At 45.9% G+C, this 15,176-nt stretch overlaps 1 protein-coding gene across 1 annotated transcript in view; it reads left to right on the top strand.

The window, feature by feature from the left end:
- Nucleotides 1-13,471, top strand: part of DNER (delta/notch like EGF repeat containing) — a 308,544-nt gene extending 295,073 nt beyond the window's left edge. The window contains exons 12-13 of the mRNA XM_059393655.1: nt 5,943-6,189; nt 12,459-13,471. Coding sequence (XP_059249638.1) covers nt 5,943-6,189; nt 12,459-12,570 — 359 coding nt within the window. The 3' untranslated portion in view covers nt 12,571-13,471. The remainder of the gene's footprint in view (nt 1-5,942; nt 6,190-12,458) is intronic.
- The last annotated feature ends 1,705 nt before the right edge of the window (nt 13,472-15,176 follow it).

Genomic DNA, 15,176 nt, shown 5'->3' with positions numbered 1-15,176 from the left:
GAATGTGGGGGAGTCACGATATGGGGTGGGGTCGCTGTAGGTTTTCTTCAGGCTGCTCTAGGAACCCAGGGAAGGGGCCCAGAAGGAGTCTACATGGACATCTTGGGACTCTCCTCCCCAGAATGCATGGAATTTCGTAATGGTTGAAGAAACCCATGAAATGCTTATGTTACACGGAAAGTCCTTATCATACAAATTGGTTGGGTTCTCTGGTTCTCATTTTCGTATAAACTAGGATACTTTAAAAATAAAATTAATTAATCTTCCACCTCCTCCAGACCTCCTCTTCGCTCCCCCAAGGTAGCAGTCATTAGCCATTTTTAGGGTCTATTTCCAGATGTATCCAGTCAATTTTGTAAGTCCTCATTCCCTCCCACACCAATGGGACCGTTCTATACATCCTGTTTAGCATCTTGTTTTTCTGCTGAATGATATATAGAATGTGTATCCATGTTGGCTTAGGCAGATCTCCCTCACTGGTGTAACCCCATGTGGCCCCCTAGTCTAGCCTCTAACCCTTTCTTTATATGCAGCCAGAGGCATCTTTTATTTTCTTTTAGTTTTCTAAAAATACATAGCCTCTTTCCTTTTTAAAAATTGTTCAGTTCTTTTTATTGTGGCAAAATACACATAACATATAATTAACCATCTTGATCATTTTAAGTGTATAGTTCCGTGGGACTGAGTACATTCAACCTGTGTGCTACCCTCCCCATCATCCATCTCCGTAACTCTTTTCATCTTGAAAAGCCGAAACTCTGACCCCATTAAACGATAACTCCCCGTGACCCCTTCCCGCAGCCCCTGGCAATCACTATTCTAGCTCCTTTCTTGCTGTTTTTTAATCTCCCCTTTGCCTCATGCCCCAGCCTCTGGCAACCACCGTTGTGCTCTCTGTTACTATGAATTCAGGTGGCTTTTTTCGTTAGAGTCCACGTATAGGTGAGCTCATGTGGTATTTATCCTTCTGGATCTGAACTGTTTCCCTTCGCATCATGTCCTCGGCTTCCTCCGAGGAAGAGGAAGAGAGGCTGCAAGTGGAGGGGTGTCTTTTCCAAGCACAAATCTGAACACTGAGACCCTCCTTCCCACCACTGCTTCCATCCCTGCCAGTGCCAAGCTTGTCTTGAAGACTAAAGACTGAAGGCCACACTGGGGCCTGTGGGACCCGCGAGGGAGATTCCTTCCTTGCTCCAACAGCCTCTGGCTTGCTCCCGCCAGTGGCCACTCTGTTCCCCTTCCACTCTCTTGTCCTGTTCCCCACCTCCTCCCAGGTCTTGGCCTGGCACCCTGTTCCTTCTGCTCTCCCCTGTCCCTCATTAATACCTGCATACCCGTGGAGCCCAGCTTCCTGCAGACCCTCACCCCTGGAGCTCTCCTGACTCCCTGGTGAGATGGCATTTCCCCTTGTCCTTGCCAGTAGCACTGCAGAGGTGGTCCTTCATTGGCTTGGCACACTTGTACGTCTGCCGCTACTTTGTGACCATTTTTTTTGTTGTTCCTGTACCCCTCAAAAGACCGGGGGCTTCTAAAGCCAACTGTCTACTTTCCCTCACTCTATATCCTGGAACCCAGGACGATGCCTAGTACATAGTAGGTGCCAAATTAATGGTTGTTCAGCAAACGGATCCTACAAAGGAGGTGAGCTCTTCTTTCTATTCCTTTCCTACGCCTTCCTCTTCTGAAGACTAATGAGAGCTGTTAATATTTTCCAATCTCATTGGCTGCCTTGCTTGTCCAGATAACTTGTAGGTATAGAAAACAGAAGGTAATTTGAAATTGCTCCTCTCAAGGAGTCTAGCAGCAGATGGTCTCAAAATCATCTGGCTGTCTGATGTCTACACAGCATACACTCTCTATGTAACACAGGTGAACACATCAACTAGACTGGCTACATTCATGTAGGTAAATTAAAAGCCAGATACAGGCAGTATGTTTTAGAGTGAAATTTTCAAGTCTCTTGACAGCCCTTTTGGTGGAGTGGAGGTTGGTCTGGTTTTATCCTCAGCCTGGCCCCAAAAGGCCTCTATCCCCTTGAGCAGCTGCTCCAAGCCCAGCTTCTCTACTTCGCTCAGGGTGCTTTGTTTAGGGCCGATTGAAGTGTTAATGCAAAAACACATTGAAAAATACAAAACCCAGAAATGAATTTAGTTGAAAAGTAAATACAACTGGTCCAGAAGACCATAGCATGACATTTTTCCCAGAACAGTCTGTGTGTTCTAAGTCATGCACCTGCTTGAGCCGATGGGATGAATCCAGCCAGCACACTCTGGTGCACCGTTCCTCCCTGGGCTGCGCTGGAGCTGGCCTGTAGTAAGGGATTCATGCAACCGAACTCCTGGGACGCAGCAAAGCACTAGGCTCACGAGGGTCTTCGGACTTCTGTTGGGACCGGAGGCGGCAGCCGCAGCCACCTGGTGCAGATACACTCTCGGCTTCCAGACCCAGGAATCAGATCCAGCCCAGTTCCAGCCTGGTTAGTGTGTCCAGCAGCCACACTCACTTCTATCAGAAAAGTGTTAGCTGACAGTAAGGTAGGGGGAGAAAAAAAAAAAAAAAAGGAGCAGGGGTTGGGGAGGGGGGAAGCAGAGCTTTTTGGAGGCATTTCAAGAAAGTTCTCCCAAAAGTTCCAGCAACCTGGAAGGAGAGTTTGGGGAAGTAGAACGGTTGATCAGAAATGCAAGCAGTGTGGGCAGCTCAGGCCTGGGACACTGTGCAGAGCGTGTAACCCGGTGTCGTCGTCTTTAGTGGCCAAGAGGTTGTGCACTCGCTGTGGATATAGGGTTGACACCATGTGGGGCTATTTACATGAAGGCAGACGTCAACTATGAGGGCTCATTGAGAACTCGTGTGGCCCTGCCACGGGGATCACAGTGGAGCCCTCTACCCAGCCGGAGGGGAAACAGGGCTGGCTTGGCTGTGTTGATGCTAGATGGGTGTCAGAGCATACTCTGAGCATTGGACTGCAGCCTACAACTGAATTTTTCAGAGAACGTTGAAATACAGGGAAACCAAGTGAGTCATGCTCCTCTTCCAGCCAGAAAAATGAGCGTCTCTCTCCGTGTGCACCAGGTGTTGCTAAATGAAGGGGCTGTGACCTGCGATGGAGGCTTAGTTCGAGCTTCACAAAACACCTTCTCCCATCCACGGTGATCATTCCCTTGCCGTGATTTATGCCGGTCCATATGCCCATCTGTGAGGTCATTCGGCTGGAGCAGTAAATGCTCTAATAGTCAGCCTCTCGGCGGCATGGGCTTCGTGAGCTTGGGCAGGCAGCCTCGGGTGGCCAAACCAGACCTCAGGGGTCTTGGTAAAAACTCAGGAGTCAAAAGATCTGGAGGCAAACACACTTCATTCATCTCATTCTTCTCAAACTTCCAGGAGCCATCAGGGCCCTCTTCCTATTAGGCTTCTAGGAAAGGGCTCTGCACACTTGGCCTTTGCTTGGGGATCTGCCCGTGCTCTTCCTCCGACTGTCACTTTTCAAGGTAAAGAAGAGCTGGTTCTTGGGGTCCGTGGCCACTGAGGATGTAGCTAAGAGGAGGATCTGAGTACCCTGAGATTGCAAAACTCTCACAGTGCATGGCTTGGTGAGAAGAGTCTGAGCATTTTGTGGGAAGACAGGCCCTTCCACACCCACCTCTGAATCCCATTTCCAGGCACCTGGGGTCCTAATGTGTGAATAATGGCATGAGGCTGGTGCAGCTGTGAGTCACATAGAGACAGCCTTCTCTTCCCAAATGAGATTCACTTCTCTCTGGTCTTATCTAGCCTTTTTTATTGCCAAAACTTCCAGGCCTGTTCACATCATCCAGAACATTCCACGTGTGTGCAGGCCCACAAACAGGACAGACATAACTGGGCACTCTTGACCTGTTCCGGGCGGGAGATTATGTTGCCTTCTTCCATTTATTTTCCTACTCAGACAGACTGGTGCTTTTTTTTAAATATATTTTTTTAGATTTTTATTTATTTATTGGACAGAGAGAGATCACAGGCAGAGAGGCAGGCAGAGAGAGAGGGGGAAGCAGGCTCCCTGCCAAGCAGAAAGCCCAATGCGGGACTCAATCCTAAGACCCTGAGATCATGACCTGAGCCGAAGGCAGAGGCTTAACGCACTGAGCCACCCAGGTGCCCACAGACTGGTGCTTTCTCAAAGGGCGCAAGGCTGTGCTCAGTAATCCCGAGCTCACAGCATAAGCTTCAGAGGACAGTGTCTTCCTCCCCTTTATCCTCTATCCCTCTTCCAACACCACGCCTGCTCCTTTTTAGGACTGCCCAGCAGCAGACTTTCTTCCTGTTCTTGACATGTTCTTTAAAGACAGGGGTACCTGTTGCTATTTTCATCCTGTAAATGAAGAAACCAAGTCTCAGGGAGGTTGGGTAAATGTCACAGCAGGGACTGACAGCAAGGCTGGTGTGGTCCTAAGGCCCACACTTCTACTATTGCGCTGGAAGATAATTCCATGGATGTTTTCTTCCAATAACTTATAGCTTTTTTAAAATATTCTTATAAAAAGACTATGTTATTCCTTTGAAAAAAGCTGGAAAAGACTGAGAAGTGGAATGAAGGAAGTAACAATGGCTTATAATCCTGCCTCCCAGTGATCTCTGTTCTTCACGTGTGGCTGTGTGGGGCAGACGCTAAGGATTTGGATCTGGACTTGAACTCATCCAGCTAGTGATACCAATTTCCCGTCAAGTGGAGAGAGAGAAAATAATGCATCTTCAGTTTGTCATAATAATTTTTAAAAAATTACTTATTTATTTATTTGACCGACAGAGATTACAAGTAGGCAGAGAGGCAGGCAGAGAGAGAGAGGAGGAGGAAGCAGACTCCCCACTGAGCAGAGAGCCCGATGCGGGGCTCGATTCCAGGACCCTGAGATCATGACCCGAGCTGAAGGCAGAGGCTTTAACCCACTGAGCCACCCAGGTGCCCCAGTCATAATGATTAAGTGCGATGTTTTCAAAGACTTAACATAGCAGGAAGACACCAAATGTTCATTAGTCCTCTCATCCTGTCTTGATCTTTTCAGTGTGTGGATAGACAGAGCTCACGTGTGACTGTACCCTATGGCTAGGTCCTGTTCGGTCCACTGCTTTTATAATTTTGTTAGAAGGAAATCCTCTCTCCAGCTCACTGAGAGCTGACTATTTAGGTGCCTTCCCATTTTTTGACCTTTATAAAGTGTTTTTTGGCTTGTGGGGTGAGAAGAGGGTATGGGATTGGACCTCTGGCTAGAAGCTGTAACATTTTCTTTCTTTAAAAAAAAAAAAAAACTTGAAAAAATGTAAAGTAAAAAGGGTTCAACATGAACTTTATTAGCTTTGAACAGTGTTAACTTTGAGTGGTGAATACTTGGGGGTCATGCTTACTTAATGAACTGTTTTGAAATGTGTAATAACTGAGCATTTAACATTTCAAAAATTGGGATGCTGAGATGAACATCCTTGTACATAGAGCTTTATGCATTTATAGGATCATTTCCCTAGTACACATTCTAGAAATTGGAATTTCTGGATCAAAAGATACTCCATGAAGTCTGCGCAGGGGGCCGTGTATCGATTCACACGTCCTCACGTCTGTGCCCATGTCAACTGTGGTTCTAAAAAATCTGAGATAATATTTGGGAACTGATAGAGGAACTGCCTTCTTGGAGAACTATGAAACTGAACACTCTTCTACTTTTATTTTTTGGTGGGTTCCTTTTTATAAGCTTTGCCCATTTTCCTATGGTGTGTTTTTGGTTTTTCTTAATGATTTATAAGATGCCTTTATATGTTAAGGGCATTAGCCTTTGATCTGGGTTATGCATAAAAAGAATTCTTCCCAGTTTGGACAGCCCTTATATCTTGGGTTGTCAAAGCAAGGACAGCGAAGACCTCCCCATTCCAAAGGTCATGGCTCACATTCAGTCATTTGCTTATTTTTGCCTCAGATCTCCAGTGGAAGTCGGGCCACATGGCGGAAAGTCTCACCAACATGCCCCGGCACTCCCTGTACATCATCATCGGGGCCCTCTGCGTGGCCTTCATCCTGATGCTGATCATCCTCATCGTGGGCATTTGCCGCATCAGCCGCATCGAGTACCAGGGCTCCTCCAGGCCAGCCTACGAGGAGTTCTATAACTGTCGCAGCATTGACAGCGAGTTCAGCAACGCCATCGCCTCCATCCGGCATGCCAGGTGGGCTGCGGGGGTAGGGGGCGTAGGGGGATCAGGGCTGAGGGAGATCCCACTTCCACCTGTGCATTCCCGGGATGGGGTGATGTTGTGAACAGGACTGCGCACCTGCAAAGAAGATTTGACAGACGAAAGCAGAGGTTTTGTCTGGGGGGAGGACAATGAAGCTGCTTTGTAAGCAGCATCTTTGCATTTGCTGCTAGCTTTCTGTTTTTATTGGATGCATTCATTCATTTAATTTGTGTTTATCTGCGCTGGAAATAGCCGATTCTTAATCATGGTGTAGGAAACATTTTTTTGATGGCTGCTTTTTGGAATGTCTCTAGCTACGTTCTTCAAACAGCCTGGATAGAAATAACCTTTGATTTAGGGGCTTTCTTCAGGAGAGACAAACAGCTATCATTCTGCTGTCAGTGTTCATATCCTATAACATGGTGTCCTTTTCTGGAGGAAGGACTGCTGGAGAGACAAGAAGGGAGTGTGGTACCACAGCATGAGTTCCAACTACCCCATTACCTGACTCGCTTTCACACAGACCAGTCAAGCCTCCACAAACATGGTTCCCTCAACTGAAAAAAAGACATAAGTCCCCCTGCTTGGAGGGTTAAGGCAATCAAATTAAATTATAAATATTAAAGAATTATACAAGCCAATAACACCATATTTATTTCGCTATTATAACACTAAAAAAATCAGCTAATCTAACATTTTGTTGACTTCTGGAAAGGACAGTTATTACCCGAACAATCACGACAGTGTTTGTTAAAGGACAGCTATCTCTTCTTTCAGTTGCTAGAACAATGTAAAGCAAACAATTCAGAAAGTCTGGGCAGTAGGCAAGAGCGGGCTGAACTTGGTGGCTTAAGATTGGGGCTCACAAGAACCAGTAGCTGCATGACCTTGGCTGAGACATGGTATACTGGTCTTGCTCAAAACATACGCAGATCCAAAATCCATCCGAATGGCATAGAAACTGAGAGGTTCAGAAAGTTTGCCTTCTTTGTGAGAAATCTCCAAACCCAAGACTCCCATCTGACTGGAATCTTGCCACCTTGGTGGAAGCAAAAGTCCAGTCTTATTCTCCAGGGAGAGGAGCCACTGGAGGGAGAGAGTTTGGGAGGCATGGGGCAGCTGCCCCAATGCCAGGTGGGACAAGGGTACCTTTTTTTCTGAGAGCTGCACCCACCTTACTTCTAGAACTGTGAAAGAGAAGGGGAAGGTGCATCTCCTTCCAAGTCGGGACCCATGCGGCGGCTCCTCCTTGACTCTCCAGGGCGAGCTTGCCAACACGGCCTCCGGGAAGCCCAGAGACCAATCCCTGCCGGCCTTGTTGAGTTGACTCCTACCCCGACCAGTACCTAAAGGGCCTTTCCTCAGGGTCCAGCACATAGTGGGCTTGGCTTACTTGAATTTGAGGTCTGTCTTTTGAAGGACAGTCTCTGTTCGGGGTTGGTGTATGGGTGTATGGTGTCTTGACATGCCTGACAGGTGGCTTCATTCTAAGGCGGCAGTCTCGTAAGGGGCCCGGACGGGAGATGGAAAAAGGAGAGGAGAGAAGACAAGCTTCTCTGTTGCTCAAGAGCCTTCTCTCTCCATTCCCCAGGGTGCTGAGTTCACCAGGAAGGAGCAGAATTGGGGGCATTATACTGGGATGCATTGGGACCCCAGAGGGATCTCTGGCTAAGATTCTTTGTGTTCAAGAGGAGTATTTTATTTCAGCCCCAGAATAGTTTAAGATAGATTTCTCTGAGCTTCCTGCTTACATAGCCTGCTCGGAGAATGTTTAACTGCATAGTCTTGGAAAGAAAGAATAAACTTGAAAGCATTTACAAACCTGGTTCTTATTTGGTGCCGATTTTTATCAAAAATATTTTCTGCAGAATTCCCAACCGAAAAGCTCCTCCATGCACCAGTGACTGCAGATAAAACCATTGAAGTCAATACAATACCTTCCCAGATATCTGGAACATTCCCTTATAAATGTTTATTCAACTATGACCTGTGGTTTCTACAGCATGGCTCCCTCGAGGTCCTGGCTGGGTCTCTGGTGCCTTTCCACTCCCTTATCCTGGAAACCCTAGAAAGGCATTGAAAAAGATATTACCGGGGCACCTGAGTGGCTCAGTGGGTTAAAGCCTCTGCCTTCGGCTCGGGTCATGATCTCAGGTTCCTGGGATTGAGCCCTGCATCGGGCTCTTTGCTCAGCAGGGAGCCTGCTTCCCTTCCTCTCTCTGCCTGCCTCTCTGCCTACTTGTGATCTCTCTCTGTCAAATAAATAAAAATAAAATATTAAAAAAAAAAAAAAGAAAAAGATATTACCTCCTCCCTGGTTTCTAGCAGTGACCTAGAGCTAAGGCCCCTTTCACAGCCTGTCTCCCAGCTGCTGGCCCGGGGGTGACACTGGACCGGAATGACTGCGGCTTGGCTGCCACACGGGACGAATCCAAGTGGGTCGCCTGTGACATTCCCGAGGGACTGAGGAAGGGTCTGGCAATTCTGACGCCAGCGCTCGGTTGACACCTGTGCTCCCTTTTCTCTCTCTCGTCAAGAGTCCCCTGTCCTGTGGCTGCTTTGCTCAGGCTGGAGAGAGTCTGCAAATGAGCAGCGGGAGTGGATAGTTCTTTCACACCCTGGAGCGAGGTCCCATCTCCGGGAGGTTACTCTTTGCTCCCCTAGCTCTAAGTGTCTGATCACAGAACACAACAACAGAACAGCTGTGAAAGGACCCAGCCTTGTTTTCTCAAATAGCACCTTGGAGTTTGGGCCTTTCTCAAGGTCAGGTCCATCTGCGTTCCCTGCGTGGTGTTTTATCTCTTGACTTCCAGGACAGTATGAACTAGAAGAATGCAAGTTCTTTGATCCGCCTCATAACTGGTTTGCAGTACCTTGTAGTGAGATACGGTGTACAAGACTTGTCACTGGGTATGTTTGAGATGTCAGTGACAGGAATGCTGCTATTGCCAGCACTTGCATTACGGCGTCCAGTTTTGGTCGCCACCGCCGGACACTAGGCTAAATCCTTTGGAGAGAGGGACCATGGGCGAGTCTTCCAGTCTTCATCGAGGGCCTGCCAAATCTCTTAGAATTTACAGACCTTACATTGCCTGGGTCTCTATGACTACTTAGCTCTGCCTTTGGAGTATCAAAGTAGCAGAGATGCATTTTGAAGGGGGCTCAACTGTGTTCCAATAAAACTTTATTTAAAAACAGGCAAGAGGCTATAATTGGCTTACAGGCTCTATACTTTGTTAACCCCTGGTCTCCATGATAATTTTCTCTATTTTCCAAATTTGCTTTTTACATTTAAAACGTATCTTTGTGATAAGAAAAAAAAAAAACCCTGTGTGTTATTTGAAGGAATAAATAAATACTCAGGCCATGACACAGGTAAGCTCTTACATTGGTTTGATGCCTGAAAGTTTAAATGGAATTCTATGGGGATTAGCTTATTTCTTAACATCCACCCAATTTTGAGACACTAAGGAAATATAAAAAGCTGTTGGGATTAAAAATTTAAGTAGGAATACATTTTCATTTTTTTTACTAGATGTGAGCTTGTTCCTGTGTTAGGTGTAGGAGATTCAAGGAAAGTCCTGTTTCATCTTATTGTGTTTTAAAGATTTTATTTATTCATGGATGAGAGAGAAGGAGATTGAACAGGGGGAGGAGCAGAGGGAGGGGGACAAGCAGACTGCACACTGAGCACAGAGCCTGGCACTGGCCTTGATCTCAGGACCCTGAGATCATGACCTGAGCCAAAACCATGAGTTGGATGTTTAACCAACTGAGCCACCCAGGCACCCCTCATTTTATTGTGTTTTAAAAGCCATTTTACTTCTAAGCGGTGGATACTGCACTGTGTATGGAAGTCTGTGTGTCACCTAATGAATTTGGTTAAATAAACATGTAAGGAGCTAGTTAAGTCATAGCACAGGGATTCCAGCTCCAAGATAGCGCTGGGGGCAGTGATTAGCCCTTTTAAAACCAGGTTACCTTTGTAACAAGCATTATACCTTATGACCCGTCCTGGTTTGGAGCTGATCTCATTAGCACTGTGCACACAGCCCGTGACTTGCCTAAACACGAAACAAGGTTCTTGTTCTTTGGTTGACTCCGTGCAAGTATGGTGGCCACGTGTCTCCTCGTGACTGGTTTCAGCACTTGCCTCGTCATGCTCAGTGGGTCTGAAACACCTGTCCTCAAACCTGCCTTGTCAATATTCAGCCCTGTGCTGACAATTTAAGAGGACAGCCCTTTGAATGATAGTTGGTTGGCAGATTGCGTAACATGGAGGCATTTAACTTTCTAGGTTTTGGAGACACAGATTCTTCTTCAAACTGTGAAGTCATATAAAAATAAAATGGATATTTTAAACACACAGTCAGCCTATCAAGTTACTTAAAAATTTTCCTCTTGGCCAACCAACTGGTTAGAAGGCAATCTGTGATTTGCTAACCCTCCCGTCCGAGTTCCCCCAGGAAACTGTCCCGTGACACCTTTGTGAGGATCCAGAGGGATTTTCCCTGGGATTGCCTGACTTTTGAGATGAATCATATTATTGGTGGTGTATTGTTACCAACGAATCTAGCTGTTTTATGAGAAAGAGATTGTCAAAATATTTGCCCCTTAAAGTAACTTCTAAAAGCTTCGGCCTAGAGAGAATGTGTTAGGATCCAGGTGGCTTTGCACTTTCCCTTACCCCAGTCTCAGATGATGCTGGCCCTGCTCCATTTAGATACACAGACCATAGGCTGGACTCCAGCTCGATGCAAGCACGTACCAGCGAGGGTGCATGTTTCAGACATGATTGCATTGAAGGCTTTTTCATCTTATGGTACTATCCTTGGTTTTCTTGGTGGCAGAATGCATTAACTCTGTAAGTCTGCATTTTGTCTGGTATGCACCTGGCACAGTTTGTGCCTTGGTACCCCCGAAGACAAGTAAATCTTGAGTGAATCAAAACAAAGGATTGATGAATGTTTAAAAACAAAAGATCCAATGGAGAATGCATTTCCTCCTTTCTCATTCTGTTGTACTTCTCACTCTGTGGAAGACTGGCTTTCCAAGAGAGCAGAGGGAAAAGAAGGAGTGGGGGCCGGGGAGGTAGGCTGAAAGCCATGGTAAATAAGCCCTTTGAAGTCTTTGGGGTGCATCCTACCAGGCTTTTTAAAACGTAAGGTTCCTTACATGTTTCTTTTTTGAACCTCATTGGACTTAAAACAGTTAAAAAATGTGGTCTCTCCATGGAGGAGGCGTAGTAGGTAAATGTGGAAGATTGTTTAAATGATATGGTACCCCAGGGACTTGAGGGAAGGTGAGGCCTTCCATGGGAAGAGACCACCCAGAGGTTGAATTTATGTTAAAAATCTTCCATCTTCAGACTGGTTTGGCAGGAAGTTCTGAAAATGGATTTTGACACCCCTGGCTTCCGGGCATCAGTCCTGCTGCTAAGAGGATTTAGGCATACACAGATCTTTTGGGACAATGGCTTGAGCTCAGAGGATAAAAGCCAAAGACCAAAAAACAACAATGGCTTGTGTGTGCATGGGGTGTGGGGAAGAACAGGTGGATGGCGTTGGATGATGGGTATTGAGTATCATGGACAAACATCTTCTCTGAAGTCCTTTCCTCTCTCTGCCCTTCTTCTCATGTTGGGACCTCAAATGACCTCTGGGCATTCCTAGCCTTCCTATAAGTCCCCAGGCCCTAGAATGGATGTAACTATCTCCAGATAGTTAATGGTTCTCAGAAGGAAAAGACAGATATGTGTCTTAAAACCTACCGTAGAGCTGTCAGGCCAGGCTGCTTTGCCAGGATTTAGCCTAGAAGCTTCAACATTCATTTGGACTCCACGTCTCATGAAATCCTTTTTTTACTCCCTGCACTGGAGACTAACACGTGTACTCGTTCAGTGGTGATATCCAGATCTCTTAAATTTCTGTGCTTGCGAGAGAATGTTTTTCTTAGGGTATTTTTATTGTTATTCTTTTTTTTTTTTTTTAAGATTTTATTTATTTATCTGACAGAGAGAAATCACAAGTAGATGGAGAGGCAGGCAGAGAGAGAGAGGAGGAAGCAGGCTCCCTGCTGAGCAGAGAGCCCGATACGGGATTCGATCCTAGGACTCTGAGATCATGACCTGAGCTGAAGGCAGCGGCTTAACCCACTGAGCCACCCAGGCGCCCGTTTAAGTTATTCTCGCTATGTGCCTTTCACAGGACTTGAGATCCACTGTTCCTCTAACTGGGGTCCTCTCTCCCCTCTGGTTTCAGGTTTGGAAAGAAATCCCGGCCTGCGATGTATGATGTGACCCCCATCGCCTACGAGGACTACAGCCCCGACGACAAACCCCTGGTCACACTGATCAAAACGAAAGATTTGTAATCTTTTTTGGGGGATTATTTTTCAAAAAGATAGGATACTACCCTCATTTAAATATTTTTAAGAAAATAAAAAGCTTAAGAAATTTGAAATGGTAGCTGCGCAAAAGTTTTCGGGAGAATATCGAGGAACTAATTTTCTGCAGCTTTTAGTTTGGAAAAAATATTTTAAAAACACGAAATTTGTGAAACCCATAGACTACGTTTTAATGTACTTTCAGCTCTTTAAACTGTATGCTTTGACTAGTGTGTGCTGTCCCCATGGTAGATGCCGTCAGGAAACGCAGCTGGCTTTCTGTGGCTGTTGCAGAGAATAGTCTAATTGAGGAGAAGTTTCCATGTGACGTGTGAGTGCCGGCTTTCTGAGTAGTTAGGAAACACATGTAGAGTATGACCCATATAACAGTATACCCGTTAACCTAAACAAAGTCTGAAATGTTTGTTTTGTGAATCAGAGACTAGTTGCATTTACTATTCCTAACCCGATTGAAATTAGCCTTTGCCTTATTCTGTGCATGGGTAAGTAACTTATTTCTGCACTGTTTCATTGAACCTTGCGGAAATGTTCTCTTGAGTTCGTTCTTGTCATTTTCGTAACAGTCGTCAAGCCAGGCCTTGAAATTGTGCAGCGAGAGGGCCTCGTGAGGCAAATTACAATCGCACCGAATCTATATTTCCTTTTAGGAGTCAAGGTTTTTCTATTGTGAGTAAGTTAAATTTGCATTGGCGTTGTTTGTTGCTAAGAGGTAGTCAATATAAGAGAGTCCTAGTTCCGTAGTGAGTACTTCTCATAGTGCATCTTTATTTATATCCAGGACACGTCTGTGGCTGTATTGCATTGATATGTGCTTCTTCTGATTCTTGCTAATTTCACAGAATATTGAATAAATGTACCAAGTCCAGGATGCACTTGTCTCTCGTTCTTTTAAAATCATAGAACACATTTTGGGTTTGCTACTTCAGGTCAGTCTCACTGTTTTTCACATTTTAACTATGCCAAGGAGCCTCTCCCTTTGCCCTCCTGGTCCTCCTGATCTCCTAATTGCCAGGAAACCATCCTTACCTTCCTTATTTTTTGTTTTTAAGATTTTATTTTTTATTCCTGAGAAACACAGAGAGAGGCAGAGGGAGAAGCAGGCTCCCTGCTGAGTAGGGAGCCTGACGTAGGACTGGATCCCTGGACCCTGGGATCATGCCTTGAGCTGAGGGCAGTTGCTGAACCATCTGATCCACCCAGGCACTCCCTCCCTTCCTTTAAACATGAGAGACGGGGAAGAAAAATAACAAGAATTCTCCTTTAAAAACATTTTTTTACTTAAGATTTTATTTATTTGGAGAGAGGGAGAGCTTGTGCATGCACATGAGGAGAAGGGAGACGTAGAGGGAGGGGGGAAACAGTCTCCCCACTGAGTGGGGAGCCCAAAACGGGGCTTGATCCCAGGATCCCAGGATCATGACCTGAGCTGAAGGCAGATGCTTAACCGACTGAGCCACGCAGGCGCCCTCAAGAATTCTCCTTTTTAGCCCTTACTTCAGAGCCTGTCAGCGATGTGCAGGGCACCTGCAGCCTCAGAAACTATCTCACATAGGCTGGTGTCCAGTGGAGGTCAAGTGAAATTGCCTTAGCAAACAGCAATTTGGTTCTTAGGAACTTGAAAGCAGCTCGAAGCCACTACATATTCAATTCTATTTTGCATCTAAATACACCAAAGTCTCGGTCTTTTTTTTTTTCTTATTCTTTTTTTTTTTTTTTTTTTAATTCATTTTGTCTACACATGGCAACATTTGGTCATTTGGTAAGGCCAGGAAAAAGGCCCTGAAACCAGGTGCCAGGGAGGTTTTTCAGGCAAAAGGAAGGATTTATGATGCAATCCTTTCCCTCTCTTCCCTCAAACACCTGTCCCCAGTCCTACAAACGACATAGCAACACACCCACACTCTTGATTATTAAATGATAGCTTGCAGTATGTTAATATTTTTAGTTTGCATAAGCACTTGGAAGCACATTTAGAATAAAATATGAACACGGTCGTCTGAGCATTCGTGGGAACATCACAGATCGTGCTTATTTCCATCTCCTCGGGGAGACCGTTGGTGGCGTGGCACACAGACCCCTCCATCCACAGGAGGATGAGGAGAGGGTCTAGGAACATAGGTGGCAGTTCATCCATTTTCCCCTTGACTCTCCCCAGCCCCCCATGTTCAAGGACAATGTCCATGCTCCTGTCTCTTCCTCTGGAGGCTGTTCCATCCCACCCTCGCAACCCTCCAAGTTCTTGGTGATGCCCCTTGAAGCACTTGTTTGGAAATCGTGTGTCAATCTTGATCGTCATTTGTCTTTTTAAAGCAAATGAAGAGAGAGCCTACTTATTCAGGTCATGTTGGCTCACCTGCCTTTGGATAGTCTGAGGGCCGACATCACACATTCAGTAAGAAGACATCTCACTGAGCATTCGCTCTGCGTCAGGCAGACGGTGACAAAAGGAGTCTCAGGAAGGGACCGTAGGTCACAGTTTCTTCACAACCAGCACCTCATCTAATCCCCAAACAAATAAATGCAGACCCCCACTTCTGAGAGCCCGGTGGAGGTCAAGGAAAGGTTAACTGCCA

Source organism: Mustela nigripes, chromosome 3, assembly GCF_022355385.1.
Source record: "Mustela nigripes isolate SB6536 chromosome 3, MUSNIG.SB6536, whole genome shotgun sequence".
Classification (NCBI taxonomy): Eukaryota; Metazoa; Chordata; class Mammalia; order Carnivora; family Mustelidae; genus Mustela; species Mustela nigripes.
Note: the sequence above shows the minus strand (reverse complement) of the source record. Positions and strands in the feature narration are given on the sequence as shown.